The following is an 18,577-nucleotide window of genomic DNA, read 5'->3' on the forward strand; positions in this document are numbered from 1 at the left end:
TCACCTCATGGAGCATGCATGCCTCACCTTCACCTCAGGTACCGCGGAAGAAACACGAGAGTTCTTTGCTAGCTTATCTACATCTCTCTCTTACCAAGAGAGAGAAGCCACGGTAGTAGCGCCCACATTGCAGGGTAGTCTCAGTACTATAAGAAGCTTCTTTCCTTTCCTGTCTTCTCTTTTCCCATCTTCAAACCTAAACAGTGACACCCAAGCAAGTACACTGACTACTACGGTACCTTAGCCACCTGGACTTCTCAGACAATGCTGACTTCAGTGTCTCACAGCTAAGAAGCAACGACAAACATCCACCGGCGCAGTCTACAACAATGCTACTCCTCGAGCTCCCGCCAGAGGTATTCGACAACGTCACTCACGAACTTGTTTCCGTCGTTGGTATCAACGCGGCCTGGAAGTTCCGCGAAGTCTGTCGTAAGTGAATGAACGAAAACCTGCAAGTCAAGAATGCGCATTGATTGAGAAAAGGTACCTTCAAGGATTCCATAATTTACGAAATCTTCGCCAAGCAGCCTGTTGTCGCTTTGACTGGACCTGGAGCGCGCATATTCGATAACAATTCTGGACTCTATCTTTACTATAGGAGTAAGGCACTTCTGGATGCGGATTCTTATCTACCAAACGTGGTCAGCGACATGGTGAATTCTCTTGCCGAAGATCTGCATATCAATTCAACAAACGAGAAGGACACCCTGCGACAAGGGCTTTGCGACAACCTTCATTGGTTCTGCTCGTCTTCCAAGATTCTGTCAATATTGAGACGCGGGACCAGCGCAGTACTGGCCTACCCAAACATCACCAAAATACCTTTATTCGGGGTTTTCGAGAAGCTGGTCGCTGCCCTCTGTCTCGAACTTCATCCTCTCGTACCGACCTTGATACAAGAGCTCACAGACTTTGCCGTCCACCCTATCTTTGGTGCACCTCTACACGCTGCAACAATTTTGGGTCACGAAGCCGCTGTAGAGGCCATACTAGGGGGGCTTTCAACAGCTATGGGCGAAGAAGATGAAACCACACGCGCACGATCTGCTGTCTTGGTTTCCAGCAACGGAGGCTTTTCGATTACAGAGGCAGTACACGGCGCCATACGCCAAGATGACGAGATTCTGTTGAGCATCCTCGTCGAATGGTACACGGGCCGGGGATTTACTTTCTCCAAAGCTATCTACAACATGTTTCTGGACACTGCCTTCGTGCATTGCAGTGTCGAAACCGTGCGAAGCATCCTCGAAATTCCGTACGATAAGCAAGGTTCCCCAAGAAAGATCACCTGGCATTACTTTCAGAAGGCTTGTTCCGATGATCGTGATGATGTGGTACAGCTTTTCCTGGATGATGGCTACATTGATGCCAACGACCACAAATTCGCAACATCACCACTGGTCGAAGCAGTATATGGGGATAACGTCCGTCTCGTTCAAGCTTTGGTAAATGCTGGTGCAGACGTCCAACAAGAGCTTTTTTTGCGCGGGAAGAAGGTCATGCCTATCATGATCACGATCAAGAGGGAGAACTACTCAGTCGTTCGCTATCTGTTGAAGGTGGGTTCACCACTGCCCCAGGTATGTACTTGGCCCACCCAGTGGAAGTACAGTATTTGCTATGAGATTCTGCGAGAGGCCAAGATGAAAGCAGGCGGTGGGAATGACCTTCCGGAGGAGTTTGCGCAATTCCGCAAGTTGTCACGCAAAGAGAAGGAGAAGCTCTGAGTTTACTACGTACTCTGCTTGACGTACTCCCCAGAGAAAGATTGGGGGATTACCTACACAAGCGAATTTGCGATCAAGGTAGGCATTTTCTTTTGGGCACTTTTTCATTATCATGATGCACACGGCGTTTGAAGTTGCACATACCTCTACTGCATTTACCTAAAAGTCATTATTTTCTGCTCAAACTCATGGCTGCCTGATACCTATGACGGCCTATTTCGTCATCAAAGTCGCGCTCGCCTCGAATTGCAGTTGCCAAGGCGACACATAAGTCGAGGTGACCGACGATTGCGACTACCTTTACCTCTGTCTGGACCAAGAAAGCTTGGCACACAGGCCCTTTCCCTATTGAGGCAACCCACTCTGCTTCCTTCCTTTCTCCACCGCACTGTGTCGCGACTGCAACGACTGAAACCCCTACGTAAATAACCCCCGTCAGCTTGATTGCGATATGCACTAACGTGAGCCAGATTCGAGAAGTGACGAGCTTGGAGTAACGACTTCAGTCACTGCGATGGACTTGCTCGACTTCCCGCCTGAGATCTTCAGGCACGTCATCAACTGCCTGGTCAGTGATGTTGGTGTCCTATGTGCTTGGAAACTGCGAAGCGTATGCCGTAAGACTCTCATTCCCGTGGTCGCGCAAATGCTCAGGGCTGATAATTTCATAGGAACCTTTGATCAGGAGATCAGCGCAAACATTCTAGCCGTACAACCTAGACAGGCGTTTCGCGGCTACTATGCCTTGTCCCTACTCGCCCGCAAAGACAACATGAAGCACTACCTCGCATATCACGTCAAGAGTCCACGCGATGTCTTACCGGAGCTTCCCGCCAAGATACAGAAAATGGTGGAGTATGTCACCAAGGAGCTCACCGCAACAGACAATCTCGACGGCCGTAACATTCTCCTGGAGGTTTGTGCAGGCGTTGCGCAGACATGTCCGTTTCTTATTACCTTTCTCTGGCGGAATGACTCAACCTCGCTCGTGAGCGAGAAAACATACAAGAAACTGCGCCAACCACTGAGCAAGGATATCACCTATCATGACCAGCTCATCGCGGCGATAAGTGTAGGTGCTTATGACGTAGTCTCAAGACTACTACCCCAAGCTCCTACCTCACTCTCGCGGGATGTGTTTAAAGAGCCAATGCTAGCTGCTGTTCTACAAGATGATCACAAGATGATCACTCTTATGATGACAGTCCTGGACGAACAAAAGTCCAAGAGGTTCAAAAGGAGTCAGGTAATGAATGTCGGTTCTCCATACAGTATGCTTGGCTCCATGCAACCAGCTATCGCAGATGACAACGTCGACATGGTAAAGCTACTGCTTGGCTACCTTCGTCGCTACCTGACTCTTCCCGACAAAACCTATTATCGTCAGTGGATTGATCGTGCAATTCTCTCACGAAGCAACAACGTCCTCAGAACTCTTCTGCAAGCCGCACCCGACACCAAGCCCTTCCATATCAACACTACTATCTTCGAACGGGGCGTTAAGACCGGAGACTCAGCCATCGTTACCACTCTCATCAACTACGGAAGCATTCAGCTAGACTCTAGTAGCGCCCAGATGTCAGCCCTGGCGGCTTCCATAAGAGCTGGTGGTGTTGCGGTAATTCGCGCAGTCGTCGAAGCTGGTGCAGACATTGATCTGGTTATAACGACCCATCGTCTGAAGCATTGCGACGCCATTACACCACTTGAGTACGCCATCTATCTGAACAACTTCGACGCCGTGTGCTACTTGATCAAATGTGGAGCCAGCGTTCCTGCTACCTATACTTGGCACCTCTCAAAAAAGATGCAAGTCATCATCCGGAATGCGCAAGCCTCTCAGGAGAAAACGACCAAGCAGAAGCAGTAGAGAGCCCTTGCTGTCTTGAGATCTCTGGTACATCCGTGGGGGCATACACGACTACTGGGAGATTGCAGCATGGAAAGCAGGGAACCTTGTCACGGGGCAGGCTATGCGAGTACACACGGTGCAAGCGTATCTAGTTGGTAAGGCTTCAAGTAGCGAGAGCCATACACCCACCATTATCGCTGGAGGCCTAGCACATAATTACCCCAAGAGCTATTTCATTGCATTTCTACCACGGTACGGACCATCGTTCTCATATCCTGACATCCGACATGCAGAATAGAAGGATACATTATCTTGGAAGCTGTTTACTTCTTAAGATCCGATATGATGTATGCAGCAAACCCTACTTATGTGGCACGAATTCGAGCCGCTTCTCGTGATGGTAGCAGTGAAAGTAACCAAACTCTTCAGCGCTTGGGCCTACCCTAGGCAGGGCGAAGGCCTTTCACACGAACACCTTAATATGGCACTAGCGCGCTGTTTAGCGTCTTTGACAAAGTGTAACCCCCAGCCACTAGCTCCTCCACATATAACTCTCCATCTTCCAACGACCCTGTCGCCGTATACGACATCAACCGAGCGCAAGAACAACTCAACATGGCGCAACTTCTCGATCTACCGACGGAGATATTCCAAAACATCATCCACTCGCTCAACTCTGTACGCCCCAGGCCCACTTGGAAACTTCGAAGCGTTTGTCACACTTTCGCCGCCGAAATCAAGCATGACCTGCTCAGCAATCAGCCCAAGCATATCGTTGGAATGATCCCGGGTGTCATCACTGCCAATATCACAACGTATATACTTGCCCATCTGAACAAGCCCGCCGATGTCGACAACCGGCTACTTAATACGATCCACCGAATGATTGACTATTTGGTTTCGGAACTCTCAATCCCGAAGGGACAGCGGAAGGAGACTGAGACCCGCATGGTTGAAGGTCTTGTCCAAGTCACTGGTCCTGACGAAGTAATGTATATGATGATGGGTTGGAGGCGTTCCTACCGCCACCCAGCCATTCAGTTGAGGAACAGTCCAGAAAACGGCGCGGACATTCACCACTGGGAGAAGATCGTAGCGGCTATGTCGACTCAGGCGATTGACTTGATTCGCCCTCTGCTAGCGCAAATGCCTCCCGCGATTTGGTCTCCTTACACGACCTTCGGCGAAGGCCCTCTGGTGATGGCTGTGACTTCGAAACACGACGAGCTTTTCGATGCAGTCTTACACCACCTGAATAACCTCAAGAAGTCGGTCAAACGTGATACTCTAGGTTGTTACGACTACAACTTTGCAGAAGCGATTTGCTCCGCTATCCGGGCTGGCAATACACGCTTCGTGGATGAGCTTGTCAAGTTCCGCCAGACAATCTTTCGCAGGGTTGAGAAGCGCACGTACAACGGGTGGCTCGAGATCGGCATCGAGAACGGAAACACAGACGTAGTAGAGTCTATCCTACGCCTGAATCCATCAGGCAGCCTGGTAAATAATCGCCTCTTCACAATTGCATGTCGTACTGGTAATGTTGACATGGTCAACTTGCTTATGGACGACGAAGAATTGGACATCAACGACGGAACCCTTTTCACCAACTTCCTCTGCTGCGCCATCAAGGTCAGCGACATCCCGATCGTCGCCGCGGTCCTGGATGCAGGTGCAGATGTCAATGGCGCCTTTCCCAGGTACCAGCGGTCCACAAAGACGGTTTCGCCGATGGAAGTTGCTCTCAACCGAAACAGCAAGGAGTTACTGGAACTGCTCATGAGCAGGGGAGCCACAATGCCGCCTCGGGCGCGCTGGCCCAAGACCAAGATGCTATACACCATGATCCGCGAGGTTGCGATCGCGAACGGGGCAACAGACATTCCCGCATACAGTATTTCACTGAGGCGAGGTCTCGATGAGACTTGATGGAGCTGTTCATGAGATGGGAGCGGTAGATCTGTTGTGACGTGGGTGGTATGGGAGGCAGCTCAGAGACGATCGAATGGAAGGTTTGCTGGTCTCGTAATGTTATCGTGCGATGGATGGCGTGTTATAGGATGAAATTGACGCGAAAATTATCCACAATATTGACGAAGCTAATGCCGCCGTGTCCTAAACGCCTGTACCAAAGGCTTTGTCGCATACGTCGCGTGCAATTTCAGTGGATGCGCAATCGTACACGGATAATTCTCACGCAAAATGATAAGGAGGTACAGCGCGTCTCATACAGGCAAAGATGTGAAGGATGGCCGCATAGCGTCGTTACTGCGTGTAGCGTGCGCGTGGCGGAGATGCGAAATGGGGGTGCGATGCGTCGAGAAGGCCCGGAGCGATGTACCTCGGTAATTCATCAAATCATACGATACATTGACCCCTGCAGCAGCTTGCGACGGAAGCTGTCGGTCGTGATGTCAGTTCCCTTTCAATAGCTCTGTGCTTGAATGTTTGTAACTGCGATACTGTGACAGTCCTCACTCGTGTCGCTACCTGGCTATAGATCGATTCGATCTAGTGGTTCCCGTCCAGGCACGAAACCGGCGTGGTTGGATCGGCGCCATGACGCAGATGGGTGTCATGTGGGGCCCGTACCTCACCACCTGCAACCTCGCGAAAGCGACGTCCTCTAAGACCGTATACAGAACACTGAAGGTACCTAGGTACAGATTAGGGTGTCTTCGATGAGCCGAATGTGAGATGACGAGCTCTGCCCAGGTGATACAGACTGCCACGCGACGATGACTACTGGTAAGGGCACCTGCCAAGTTCTCCGACTCTGATTGTTAGGTTGGTACTGCGCATATTGAACCGAATTCAGTGCTGTTCGGATGAGAAGTCTAGACCTTTAGGTCAGAGGTCTTTGTGTGTAACCCGCTTCCTTTCATGTTGTCTCGTTTTCTTTGAACGAGTGAGCTCTGAGACACCATCATTCAGAGTCTGACCTTGGTTTCATTTACATCACTGGAACATCCCGCTTCGCAGTATCTTCATTCATTAAAAAACATCTGCCGAGGCAGCGTAACTTCTTCCATCCGTTGCTTACCATTCGACGAAGCACCTTCGCTCCACTTCCAATCATGCTGCCTAAAAGAGAGCGCGAAGAGACCCCAGACCTTCTTTCGAGAGGAGATTCATTGTCACCGGATGCGAAGCGCACGAAGACTGAAGTTTACCGGCTCGATTTGGCATGCACATAGGGTGCACTCTCGATGAACTCAGTCCCAGCGAGTTAGCCAAGATAGCGGGCGAAGATGAACGGGTCGATGCAGATCCTGCTCTGCGCAGTGCTCTCATCGATTGGGCAAACAACACTTATAAGATCGATGCAGATGGCGGCTACTACCACGGATGCAGCCTCACCGAGACCCTCATCTCTTGGATCAACTCATTCATCTACGCTACAGGTATACATGAAGATACATGTACTTGCATAGCACTCAAGTATCACTTCATCGACAGGAAGCCAGAAATGCCTGGTTCAAACTGGGTATTCACTTACGGGCAATATGATGGGTTAAACTTCAAGGAGATTGTGGAGCGAGAAAAGGTCGAAGAGATTGAAAAAGGTCGCAAAAAGCCTCTACCATACGATGAATGGACCAAGGGCCAAGGGATAGGTACCAAGCAAAATCCCAAAGACTTCGATCCAAGAAATCCCTACAAGGAAGACGGTACAAGGATTTTTGACAGCCGCGGCAAAGACGATGTAGCCGACGCGCTGGTGTATAATGAGCGTATGAAGCTGAGAAAGCTTCTTCGAGATCATCCCAATGCTCCTAACTATCGCATGCCATGGTATCAGAACTACTGCAGAGGCCAACACATCCGAGACGTTGATCTCGACGAGGTTCTGCGCATCCATTACAAGCTCGACAACAAGCGAGCCTGGGGTGAAGAATACGACAAAGATCTCTGGGCTGCAGTGAAATGGCGCGTCATTAAGCACCACCTCATTCGATGGAACTGGAGAGGACATTGCGAGAGGGTAAACGGGAGATGCGTCTGGATTCCAGAAGATCTAGGTCCATACTTGTACCCGTCTACTGAGATTGAAGTATCAGACGAGCCCTATATACCCCGGTTCTAGGTACGTAGTCACAATGGGAAGAAAACTTCCAAGTCATTTCAGATTGGACGCGACATCAAAAGATGAGCACAGAATACGTTGCGCTACAAGCGGACGCGGGCGGTGTGTCGCCGCCGTATCACGTGCCTGACACCGGCGTTTGCAGCACGCTCATTGGTTGCCTAGGTGGTTAATGAATACACCAACTTGGTAAAGCTGAAAAGTTTACCGCGAACCTTTCAACTGTCGTCACAAGCCTTTGTTACCCGCCATCCTGGCGTAACTTCGAAGAGAAGTAAGTCACCCCATGCACGTCAGTTCATCGTACGCCTTTGCTAACTGCTTTAGCAATTTGACATCGCCAACGGAGTCCGCCCGGGACTTTTGTCGCGATGGATCTTCCGCCGACAGTGATCGAGGAGAAGCTGAGAGAAGTGGTCAGCGAGCTGTCCCCGGATATCCTTCGACCTGACCTCCGCTCCATCAACGTCCTCCCCGACGAGCTGCTGCTTGAGATAGCCAGATACATTGAGGGCGACAACCCGACGCTTGGCAACCTGATTCGGACATCGCGTCGCTTCAAAGCCATCGGCGATGAGCTCCTATATCGGACGATCAGCTTGCCTCGTAACCGAGGTGACAGCGTCATCTACCTCGTGCGCACCATCGTTGAAAGACCGGAACTGAGAAGCAAGATCCGTCAACTAACGTTGTCCACGACCAGCTGGCGTATCGACAGCAATGGTGACACTGTGGTAGTCGGAAGCATATTCACCAGAACACGTCCAACGACATCTCGCGACGAGCTTGGAGCTTTGGTGCTACAAATATCTAAAAGCCTCGATAGTCTGAGCATTCTCGGGGCCGGGAACCCATTTCAGAGCATGGAAGAGATTGATTGGCGGTGCACTCTGTTACTCGGTCGGCTGAGTTCGCTAGCTGGACTGCTTCTTGCTCTTTGCGACAATCTTGACATGCTTTGTATGGGCAATTATCACAGGGACGATATAGATATACCCGCTTTCGACGTCGTTCGCTCACTTTATGGCATCTACAGCGACTTGATGCAGCAACCACCAAGCCGCTGGTCGGGCTTCAAGCAATTCCACAACATCAAGCGCCTGAGAGTCTCCGGTTTGAGCATCGACATACTGAGATTCCCATTCATCTCCCTCCAATTCCTCGAGATCGACTTCTCGTGGGAGTACTTTAGTGAGCATCTGCCCACTCCGGAGCATGTCTTCTTCGGCAACAAATCAACTCGGTGCCTTTCACCCCGCTGTGCCAACCTCCATACACTCATCATACGAAGCGACTGGAATGAGCTAAACGATAACGCCCATATGAGTCATGGCTACCAGCTTCCTATCCTGCTACAAGACTTCGCTGGATCTACCATCACCCGTCTAGAGATACTTTTCATGAGGAGCCCGACTGTTGTTAAGCAGTGGCTGGGTACTTTCGAGCATATTGCGCGTGCTCTGGGTGAGGACACAGACGTATCTGCAAGCTTGGAATCCATGAAGATCGACTATGAGGAGTGTGATCACTTCGATCCCAGGCGTTGTTTCGGTGGTTGTACGAACCTGCACAGCTTCAGCTCGTTCCGCAAGTTGACGAAGATGGAGGTTCTGCAAGGTGTACTTGTATTCGAGGCCCGCAATACGTTCGGTGAGCTGTACTGCTTTCGCGGCATTATACCTCCTGCGAGCCTCGAGTCACTCACCGTAATATGTCCTACCAAGGCTGTTCTTACATGGCTCAACATGATAGTCGAGCGCAAGACGGAGGTGCCAGCCCTGAATCAGATCGTGCTTTTGTGCAGGTGTGGCTACGGTGCTGGACCTAAGGAGTTCGAAGGCGACGTCTCGACATACGTTTTCGCGCAGCTGAACGACCTTGGTGTCGATGTGCGTGTGGTTGAAGAGACACCAGGAGCATTCGCGGCTCTAGCTCGGAAGGAAGGCTCAGTGTGGGAGGCGGACTGGGCCCAAGATGGATGGGTGGATGGATTATTCGGTCAGGATCAGGGTTGAAGAGATAGCCTTCGACACTCTGGTTTGTGATATTGGTGTCGCATCGCGCACACTTGTTTCTTGTCCGGGTAAACACAGAGCAGACCTGGATTCTCTTCTTAGAACGTCTGAAATCTCACGATACCTTTACAAGCTCGATCGTCGCTCCCGCGCTCCGCACTGTAGGTGTCAAGCATGTTTTACTCAGGCGTGCGGCCAGCGAATTTGCAAGTGTAGTGCTCATTCGTTGGGTAATCACCAGTGTTTATAGTAGTCTAGATGCATTATAACCCCATCACGTCGTATTGCGACTACCTGCCCGCCTTCTCCACGGTCAGTCATTGCCAAAAGTAAGGTAGATAAACCCACAGTCACTACTTCAATACTTGCTGCGAAAGCCTGACTAAGTCGTGTTGACAATCGTATAGTTCATTAAAATGAGTATATAAGAGCAAGTGGGTATCGTGAAGAAATCGTCTAAGTCTAGTGTAGCCCTCTACCAGCATGAAGAAGGTCGTAAAACAAAAAGGAATGCAGTGTATCCTCGGCAGTACGGGGAAGCTCGGACCAAGCCTCGCGGCTCGGCACCCGAGGATTGTGTAGTGTATTGGCGTCAATGGTCGTTAAGTAATGGCCTTTTGCCCTCGTCTCGTCTGCATGTGTTTAACACATCGCCCCGCTGTCCCTTCCGTGTAGCACCTTTGTACTTCTCTCGCTCAGAGTATCCGGCTCGACGCTGATCTGGATATCCGTCTTCTTCATTACATTCCCCATCGGTAGCGCTGTCGTACCATCGTTGTCCATACGGAGATGCGCCGAGTGACCAAATCGAGAATTCCGTGTAAGATCTCCTGTGTCGTCCTTCAAGGCCGCGCTTCCGGATATATCGTGCGATTCAGCATTCGCATCGAAGCCCCTCGTTGCGAATGCGATAAGTTGATTGAGGACCTCGAATTCGAGCTTGAGCTTGATGGCGTATGCGAGTGTCTTCCAGCTGGTTTGGATTTCGTACAGGCCTATGTACTGTAGGACCAGGATCGTGACGTCGAGCAAGATGACCACCGTGTTGACGAGGATGAGATGGTTGAAGACCCGCTTCGCGCATGGGCCTCGGAAGGCGGCCGAGCTGCGCATGAGGGCGAAGGTGCGATAGATATAGAGACCGCTTATGAGGCACTCTTGGAAGACGAACCAGGTAACCTGGAAGATCTCCCACTTCTCGTAGATCTGTAGCCACCTCTTAGGATTCGGTGAATTCGAGCCAGCAAAAAGCGCAGTCGCCCCTCCTTGCACGATTATGCAGGCTGCTATAATCATGCAGAGTAACCACCAATCTCTCTTTCCAGAACTGATGAGGTGTAGTCGTGACCAGAGTACGATGGATTGGCCAGTGATCATGAGCATACCCCCGCCACACGCCAAGGCGATCTCCAGCGGGGCCGAGTCGGATATCCCATAGTTGCGGATGAAGTACCCAAAGGCATGTATGGCGATACCGACCGAGGCTGCGATGAGCGTGTAAAAGTACACGCCGTGATAGGTGCGAAAGAGGCGGAAGATCTTGACGAAGACCTCGAGGGTATGGGAGACGGCGAGGGCGAGGAAGACAATGACGATAAGAGAGGTCTTGTGAGACAGCGTATGGTTCGTGGTCATACCTTCCACCCGATCGGATATTTGGGAAGCCATTGTCGATATTGGGTGCGATATTGTCCTGTGGTGTGGTTGGCTTCAGTTACGAGGTCGCCGAACGCCAGTCACGAGCAGAGAACGGCGCGCAGTCTCCTCTTCAAGGGACGTAAGATCACTCTTCCTGGAGCTGACGCCACAAGTAGTCTGCCTCATTTTACAGTCAACCAGCCGCCAAGAAACTCTGCACCTCTCAATTCACTACCCTGCATCCTGGTTCCTGGTTAGGCAATAATCCTCACTGGTCGCAAACGCGATCTACGTCAACTCGGCAGGGCACAGACATCCAGAAACGTGTCCCCGTGACCCAAATGAAGAGACTAAAACGCAGCCTTGTTTCCGAAACGCGGTAGGGAACGTGGCGGGCTGCAAGAATTGTCGGGGCTGGCCCCGCGGGGGAGATGTCACCCTGCTAAAGGAAATGAGACAGAGGCCTAAAACTGCGTATATCCTTGTAGCCGTAGAGCAACGGCAACGTTATACCGCTCGCGTCAGGTGAACGTTGCTTGACATCGCGCGCAATCGGATGGTGTTGTTGTTAAGGTTGAATGAGCTTGAAGACACAGACCTCGAATGCGTTCTCCGGCAAAGGGTTTCTGATGTTGTTCACGTCGCGCTACGTGACAAGCCTGGCAAGCAGCGCTCTGATCAGGTCGGGCGGGTTGAAAATGCGATGTGAATAACTATGAGCCCAGGTTTACCGCGTGTTGCAGGATTCCGAGTTAAAGATACGCTCGCACGACGTGAATGGAAGGATTGGTGGTGAAAGAGCGCCGCTCGGTAGATGGGCGGAAAGTGGCCGCGCCACGTTTTCGTGAGGGCTGGAAAGTCGAGCTAGGCACGTCATCGAGAGCACGTGCGCACGCGTTTCCGACCGGGCGAGGTCACATACCGGGCCCCGCTTAAACACCACTGGGCGTCTCATCTCCCCTATCCTTAATTGTCATCAAGCGCACTTCTCTGAGAACTTTCGTTACCCGTACCATCAGCCACGCATCGATATATGGCTTTCGATCGGTTCCGTTTGAAAACTTCTGATCTTCACGCGTAAGTCTTTTGCTGGGCACAAAGACCGACGAGTTTCATCCGGCTCATTCATGAGACAGCTCATAAGCTCTAGTTAAGAATGGTCCACGCGTGTGGCCAGAACAGAAGACCGTGCCGCTGTGTTAATCGTATTTGCGAGCGAAGCTGAGTACCTCTGGATGCGATGGCCATCGCGCATTGTAGCCGCGGTAGCTTCCATGAACACCAATCTCGTCCACGCAGGCATCATCTCCATGTCGAGTGATGCAGTAAACAACAGTGAGAGCTGGAATGCAGAGTCTCGTCTCCATGGTAACGAGTCTACTACGCAGATGAGACCGCCCAGCGCCATCGAGGACCAGATCGTTGGTCTCTACATCATCATTCACCATCAGAACCCAGACTCCCTTATGCGCATAGTGATCTGGGTTGATTCAGCCCGCTCTACCTACTGATGATCTCTGCCAGAGTACTAGATTTCATTCACTCACATCTGATAGTTTCACACTCTTTCCAGGTACGAGTCACTGGCAGCGATAGGACGCTGTTGTAGGTTTACAAGTGGTCTAGACGATTATTTAACCCTTTTCGCTTGCTCTCTTTCGTATGAACACCACTTGCAACTTCAGCAACATCAAGCTTCAACATCCGATTTGACAAGAGCTCATTCGATACAAGCCACCGCGATGTCTACTACTTCAGAACAGTCCAAGGGCAGCCGCCCTACGAAAAGCAATAACTTCCGTCGCCGTAACGGTCCCAACACAAAGGCCTACGTCAATACCCTTTCGCCCGCCGGCCAAGTCAACAAAGTCTTAACAGACATGGCAAACCTAAACGGCGGCAACCACCTCCGCAACTGGTCAGCTTCCGCGCGCAAGGAGCTAGCCCCTAACATTACCATCAAAGTGGAGGTTTTAGACCCCAAGGGCAACAAAGTGAACGTCAACATGCCCAAGCTAGCCTTCTTCGCTGCTTCATCGGCTTTCCGCCAGCACTTAGAGGCTAACCCAGATGATACCTGGGTCAAATTCTGCCACAAGGACGTCTCTCTCGATTCCATGCGGACGATCGCAAAGTGGTTGCGGACAATCTGTACTGACCAGCAGTACACTGATATCCCCATACCCAAGGAAGTCAAGAAGGGTTTAGAGTTGCGTCTTGCTGCGCAGGTGCTGGGTATGACACAATATACGTCTCAGATCATCAAAGGTTACATATGCGGCCTCATCTACCGTCCCGTGGAGGCAGAGGAATTGGTCCTGGTGGCTGAGACAACGCGCAAGGAAACGGTAGAAGATCCTATCGTGGACGCTTTAGCCAACTACGTCGCTTACCTGTGTCGGTACCATCTGGTCAGCAGGGAGATAGAAGACCAATATCTGGCCGTTCTTGCCGGGGGCAAATGTGCGAAGCTATTGGATGCCGTGGAAGACCACAAGGTTCGGGCTATCGCGCAGAACGGATGGAAGGCTGTATGCCCTCGGCCACTGGCGGAGCTTTAGACCCAGAATTAGGTTCATCGTAGTAGTCTTAGCTTAGGTTGGTGAAGCTTCTGTTTTCGTTACCACTGACGGTACATTCGTAACCAAGACATGCCAATCAGCGTGGTAACGCCAGGCGAGAACAAGTGTGAGCAATGAACAGTATTTCGTAGGATTGAACAAGCACCCACATTTTCAAAGTGTACCGCGTTGCCGCATTCAAAATAGTGATTCGATTAGAGTACTATCATACTGACGTATTTAGACCTTGTTCAGCCAAATGAGCTTACTCTGGTAGTCGCCCATTGGCCACGCGATGTTAAGCCCGCCGTTCATGTACGTAGCCCCGCTATAGGTGGCATTGTCCAGGTCGTTGCTATATCTCGCCTTAGGATCCAAGCCCTGTAGTTTGAGCGGAGGTGCTGCTGGCTTGATCATGTACTGTTGCTGGAACGCAAAGACTATGCTCTGGTTTCCTTCTGCACTGACGAATTGCACACCAGGCCAGTTGCTGCTGTCGGGATGCGCAAGGCGGTAGAAATCACCGGAGATGACAACGGGGTTCACCGCCTTGGCCTGGGCCATGATGGAAGGCACGGCGGAAGCTTCCTCTGGGGAGAGTTCGGATGGGTTGAGTTCGAGACCGAAGGAGCCGCACATCATAGCAACGTGACCGCGGTATTCGATGCTGATGTTGCGATGGGTGAGACCGTTGGGAACCGCAGATATGTGGCAACCCATTGCGGAGGGCGGGTAGACCAGGGATGTGCCCATTTGGATCGTGAGACGGTTTGAAGCATCGGTGTTATCACTGGTCCAGTGCTGGGGCCAGTAGTGTAGAAGACCAGGGTCAAATCGGCCTCCACCTGATGCACAACCCTCCCAGAGTACATCAGGATAGCTGGTCGTGAGATTGTCGATAACGCGGTATAGGCCGAGGATATAAGTGTAGTCATCAGATGGGCGGGCAAGCTCATGCATGCCACGGTTGTTGTCCCATTTGACGTATTGGACGTTGGCGGAATCGAGTACACGAGAAATCGAGCTGATGATGTAGTCCTGGACTTCCGGCAACCCTACGTTCAGAACCAACTGGTTTCGTGTCAACGTCCTTTGGTGCTTTCCAGCATGCAGGACCCAGTCGGGGTGCTCATGGTACAAGGTGGAATTGGGGTTTACCATCTCTGGTTCTACCCAAATACCAAATTGTAAAGGCGTGGACGACGCATTCAACACTGTAAAGTTATTGACTTGCTCCACGTACGGACCTAGACCATCGGGGAACTTTGCTGGGTTGGGTGTCCAGTCTCCGAGACCCATAGTATCATTGTTGCGTGGGTATTCGACACCAAACCAGCCATCGTCCATTACGAACAGTTCAATTCCAAGCTCTTCCGCCTCGCCGGCCAGGCTGACCAGAGACGTTTCGTTGATGTCGAAACTCAGCCCCTCCCACGAGTTGAGCAGAATGGGGCGGGTTTGGTCCGTGAACTTGTGTCGAGAGAGGTGATTGCGATAGAGATCATGGAACGAGCGCGACACGCCACCAACACCCTGAGAGGAGTACACACCGACAGCTTCGGGAGACTGGAACATCTCCCCTGGTGCCACGCGAATACTGGAATGAAGCGGGTTAAGGCCCATGAGAACGCGCACATAGCCGTTGGAGAAGCGCTGTGCTGTAGCTTCAAAGCTACCAGTCCACACTAAACTGATGCCCCAAGCCTCTCCGTTAGACTCGGTGGTGGTTGGCGAAACCAACGCGAAGAAAGGGTTGTGAAGATGAGATGCGTATCCTGCGGTACTCCGGAATCTGATAGATGTCAGTATTTATACAGCAACGCCTAGGCATATCAACTCACGAAGTCTCGCCATAATCGATCTTCCTCCTCACGGTCTGGAACTCATGCGACCAATCACCGTGGGGCTCAATCATCTCGAGGTCGAGATTGGGGAAGTCGGTGCTAAAGCTCGACGCTCTCTCGATGACGATATCAGCAGTACCGTTGTTCGCAATGCTGAAGCTACGTGCAATAGCGTTGTACTTGGGGAAGATTGAGTACATCAATGCAGCGGAAACGTCCGACACGTTGTCGTACATGTGCACGGTTACCGTCGTGACATCGCCAGCTTCTCCATAAGTCGCAGGTAGTCCTGGCAGAGAAGGCTTTCCCTGTACAATGTCGTGGGATTGGTAGCGGAAAGCGGATATCGTGTCGCCATCGGCGTGTTCGATATGGATAGCTGGTAAACGGAAGTCACCGCGGCCAATATCGGGAAACTCGCGACGCTCGTTGCCTATCTCGCCAGCTACCCATCCGGATGGTAGGATGTAGGCTGGTGGTGTGAAGTCGTCGGTTGGTCCTCCAAAGTGATCTGAGATGAGGTCGCCAGACTCGGTATCAACGTGGAACAGGTATGACATGCCGTCGGCGGTAAGTGTGAAGTTTGTGCCAGATGCCTGAATAGCTGCCTCGAATCAGCGACTGCCTCTATTGTAACCTATAGCCATGTCTTACCATCTTGCGCCACGGTAGCGCTGGCCAAAAGGCTCAACGCGAGACCCTTGATACCAATCATTGCTAGATCTTGCAGGTGAGCAATGCATCACGAAAAGTCGTCAAGGTACCTGCTTAAGTACACCTCCCAACCACCCTGGTCGCATGCCTAGCTTACATCGGGGATGCAGTGAACTGATCATCGTGAGGGGAAGTGGGGAGGGTCCGGGGTCGACAGACAAGCTCTTCTGCCATGGAACTCTGCGTAAATTGCAGTGATTGGGCCAGCTGCGGAAGTTGGCGGATAGGATGCCGGATGGAGAAGGGACGGTGCTACTCTGGGTCGGTGCGACGTTTAGCCGCGGTTGATGTCGTCAACGGTCCCATAGAAGGCTGCAGCTGCCATCGCTCATCAGGTACACTAGCACAACGTTGAGCGGAAAACTACAGGAAAACGATATGGCTGCCGTAGAAAAGCCGTTCAAGTAGCGCCAGCACCTCGTTCAAGGAAAAAACTGGACACCCTAGAGTCTACATTAACATGGAAAGCTGCAAAGGATACGGCCAACGTCAACGTAGGCTCCAGGGTATCCAATTTTTCCTTGAATGAGGTGCCAACTGCTAGAAAACATGGCACGGGTGCAAATCTCGGGATGTATATTGTTGGCGAAAATGTCAGAATAACCTACTTTCGACATCACCTGAGCGCTATGAAGTCATGATGTCCCATGCTCGAGGCTAGAGCGCCCAGCTGTCAGTGCTGTAAAAGGGCCAAAGTCGTGATGCATGTTATTAAACTATACTGACGCTGGATAAGCTTTTGCTCAAACGCTTGACTCGTCAACTCACAAACCCGTCTTGCGATCTATCTCTGCTATGTCTTCCGCAAGATGAGAGCCATCACCCATGGCCTGATCCGTAGCTAGGGCTCTCATACTCCAGGCATGCCCAACCACGCTCTGACCTGTGGGACGCCTCTTGGAAGGAAGTAAACAGTCCACAGCGCTGCAAAGGCGACCAAAAGGCCCGTGAACTTCTCAAACCAGGTGTGAAAGTAGGCGGCCGTCATGAGGAGCATCCACCACATCAGCGCGGCGACACCAAGCGCGAACTTGACGCCACGCGCAGTAGCCTCGCCCTCAGACTTGACGAGGTCTTTCTCCACTGCCACGCTCGCAACTTTGCCATCGGGCAAGGTGATGAGCCTTCCATCCCTCAGTCCCTCTACACGCGTCAACGCAGGCAGAAACTCTAGCCACAGGAGTGACGAGCCAAGTATGAGCAAGAAGACGTGTCCGGAAATATCGTGTCCGCCCTTCCATGTTCCACCAACTGCCTTGCACGTCGCCGCGGTAATGTACTCTCTCGTGGTGCTCATTTCTTCCCTCGCCTCCGGATCCCTGATGATTTCGCACTGGCCTCCCGTGAACCTGAACCCGCGGTCAATCAGCGGCGGCCCAAAGCACCACTGCGTCATGAAGCACCACCATGTTGTCACGACGCCATATCGCATCACCGCTCGGATGCGTCTCGCGCTGGCACCCTGACCGAATCCAGGGTGAAAGGTGACGAAGACGGCGAACGCGAGTGTCGTCCAGAACCAGCCTTGCTTGACAAAGTATACGTTGAAGATGTTCTTCTTCTGCGCAAAGTACGAGGGCGCGAATTCGGCGGGGTGGGACTGGAGGACGGCGGAGTAGGGCGCACTGCGGTTTGAGGGCGATATTATGCTGAACACGCTACCCATGAGGAGCGTCAATGGGTAGATGGCGATGAGCTGCGCTTCGAGGCGGGTGGGGAGGAAGGGCGACCGCCGCGCGGACGGAGAGCGAACGGTACCGCTGGGCATGCCGGTTGTGATGGGAACCCCATTGCTGATGTCGGTGTCGGCTTTTCGACGCGTTGCCATGGTTGTTGTGGACGGGGGATGGGCTCTGTTGAGCTGGAGGGTAAGGAAGCGGCAATTCAATGGGCGGAAACTGGGTCGACCATAAAGCAGGATCGTATGCGAGAAGAACTAGGTTTGTTGGCTAGATCGCAGGAAGTGGGCAGCTGCTCCCACGAAGCGAAACTCGCGAACAATGACGTTATTTGGTTTTGGCGGCTCAGCCACTACTGTGGCGCGACACCCTAGCCCTATGCGGCCTGCCACCGCCTGCCTCCACACGTCAACCTAGAAAAAACCTCAACACCCTGGAGCCTACATCAACGTTGAGC

The 18,577-nt window shown here is 51.9% G+C and overlaps 9 protein-coding genes across 9 annotated transcripts; 6 read left to right on the forward strand and 3 right to left on the reverse strand.

Annotated features, from left to right (window-relative positions):
• Positions 1-329: 329 nt before the first annotated feature.
• On the forward strand, positions 330-1,730 carry J4E86_001876 (uncharacterized protein; the record flags this gene model as incomplete). The annotated part of the gene is made up of 3 exons (XM_051442439.1): positions 330-432; positions 487-1,583; positions 1,605-1,730. The coding sequence occupies 3 exons, from the start codon at positions 330-332 to the stop codon at positions 1,728-1,730; spliced, it is 1,326 nt and encodes a 441-aa protein (XP_051306027.1).
• Positions 1,731-2,244: 514 nt separating this feature from the next.
• J4E86_001877 (uncharacterized protein) lies at positions 2,245-3,600 on the forward strand (the record flags this gene model as incomplete). The annotated part of the gene is made up of 1 exon (XM_051442440.1): positions 2,245-3,600. One exon carries the CDS (start codon positions 2,245-2,247, stop codon positions 3,598-3,600), a length of 1,356 nt encoding a protein of 451 aa, XP_051306028.1.
• Positions 3,601-4,197: 597 nt separating this feature from the next.
• J4E86_001878 (uncharacterized protein) lies at positions 4,198-5,511 on the forward strand (the record flags this gene model as incomplete). The annotated part of the gene is made up of 1 exon (XM_051442441.1): positions 4,198-5,511. One exon carries the CDS (start codon positions 4,198-4,200, stop codon positions 5,509-5,511), a length of 1,314 nt encoding a protein of 437 aa, XP_051306029.1.
• A 1,258-nt stretch (positions 5,512-6,769) lies between these two features.
• On the forward strand, positions 6,770-7,669 carry J4E86_001879 (uncharacterized protein; the record flags this gene model as incomplete). The annotated part of the gene is made up of 1 exon (XM_051442442.1): positions 6,770-7,669. The coding sequence occupies one exon, from the start codon at positions 6,770-6,772 to the stop codon at positions 7,667-7,669; it is 900 nt and encodes a 299-aa protein (XP_051306030.1).
• Positions 7,670-8,040: 371 nt separating this feature from the next.
• J4E86_001880 (uncharacterized protein) lies at positions 8,041-9,684 on the forward strand (the record flags this gene model as incomplete). The annotated part of the gene is made up of 1 exon (XM_051442443.1): positions 8,041-9,684. One exon carries the CDS (start codon positions 8,041-8,043, stop codon positions 9,682-9,684), a length of 1,644 nt encoding a protein of 547 aa, XP_051306031.1.
• Positions 9,685-10,326: 642 nt separating this feature from the next.
• Positions 10,327-11,352, reverse strand: J4E86_001881 (uncharacterized protein; the record flags this gene model as incomplete). The annotated part of the gene is made up of 1 exon (XM_051442444.1): positions 10,327-11,352. The coding sequence occupies one exon, from the start codon at positions 11,350-11,352 to the stop codon at positions 10,327-10,329; it is 1,026 nt and encodes a 341-aa protein (XP_051306032.1).
• Positions 11,353-12,632: 1,280 nt separating this feature from the next.
• Positions 12,633-13,883, forward strand: J4E86_001882 (uncharacterized protein; the record flags this gene model as incomplete). Its single annotated transcript, XM_051442445.1, has 2 exons — positions 12,633-12,797; positions 13,086-13,883. 2 exons carry the CDS (start codon positions 12,633-12,635, stop codon positions 13,881-13,883), a joined length of 963 nt encoding a protein of 320 aa, XP_051306033.1.
• A 240-nt stretch (positions 13,884-14,123) lies between these two features.
• J4E86_001883 (uncharacterized protein) lies at positions 14,124-16,442 on the reverse strand (the record flags this gene model as incomplete). The annotated part of the gene is made up of 3 exons (XM_051442446.1): positions 14,124-15,675; positions 15,725-16,331; positions 16,382-16,442. 3 exons carry the CDS (start codon positions 16,440-16,442, stop codon positions 14,124-14,126), a joined length of 2,220 nt encoding a protein of 739 aa, XP_051306034.1.
• An 849-nt stretch (positions 16,443-17,291) lies between these two features.
• J4E86_001884 (uncharacterized protein) lies at positions 17,292-18,269 on the reverse strand (the record flags this gene model as incomplete). The annotated part of the gene is made up of 1 exon (XM_051442447.1): positions 17,292-18,269. One exon carries the CDS (start codon positions 18,267-18,269, stop codon positions 17,292-17,294), a length of 978 nt encoding a protein of 325 aa, XP_051306035.1.
• Positions 18,270-18,577: the final 308 nt, after the last annotated feature.

Source organism: Alternaria arbusti, assembly GCF_024043155.1.
Source record: "Alternaria arbusti strain BMP 1465 chromosome Unknown scaffold_2, whole genome shotgun sequence".
Classification (NCBI taxonomy): domain Eukaryota; kingdom Fungi; phylum Ascomycota; class Dothideomycetes; order Pleosporales; family Pleosporaceae; genus Alternaria; species Alternaria arbusti.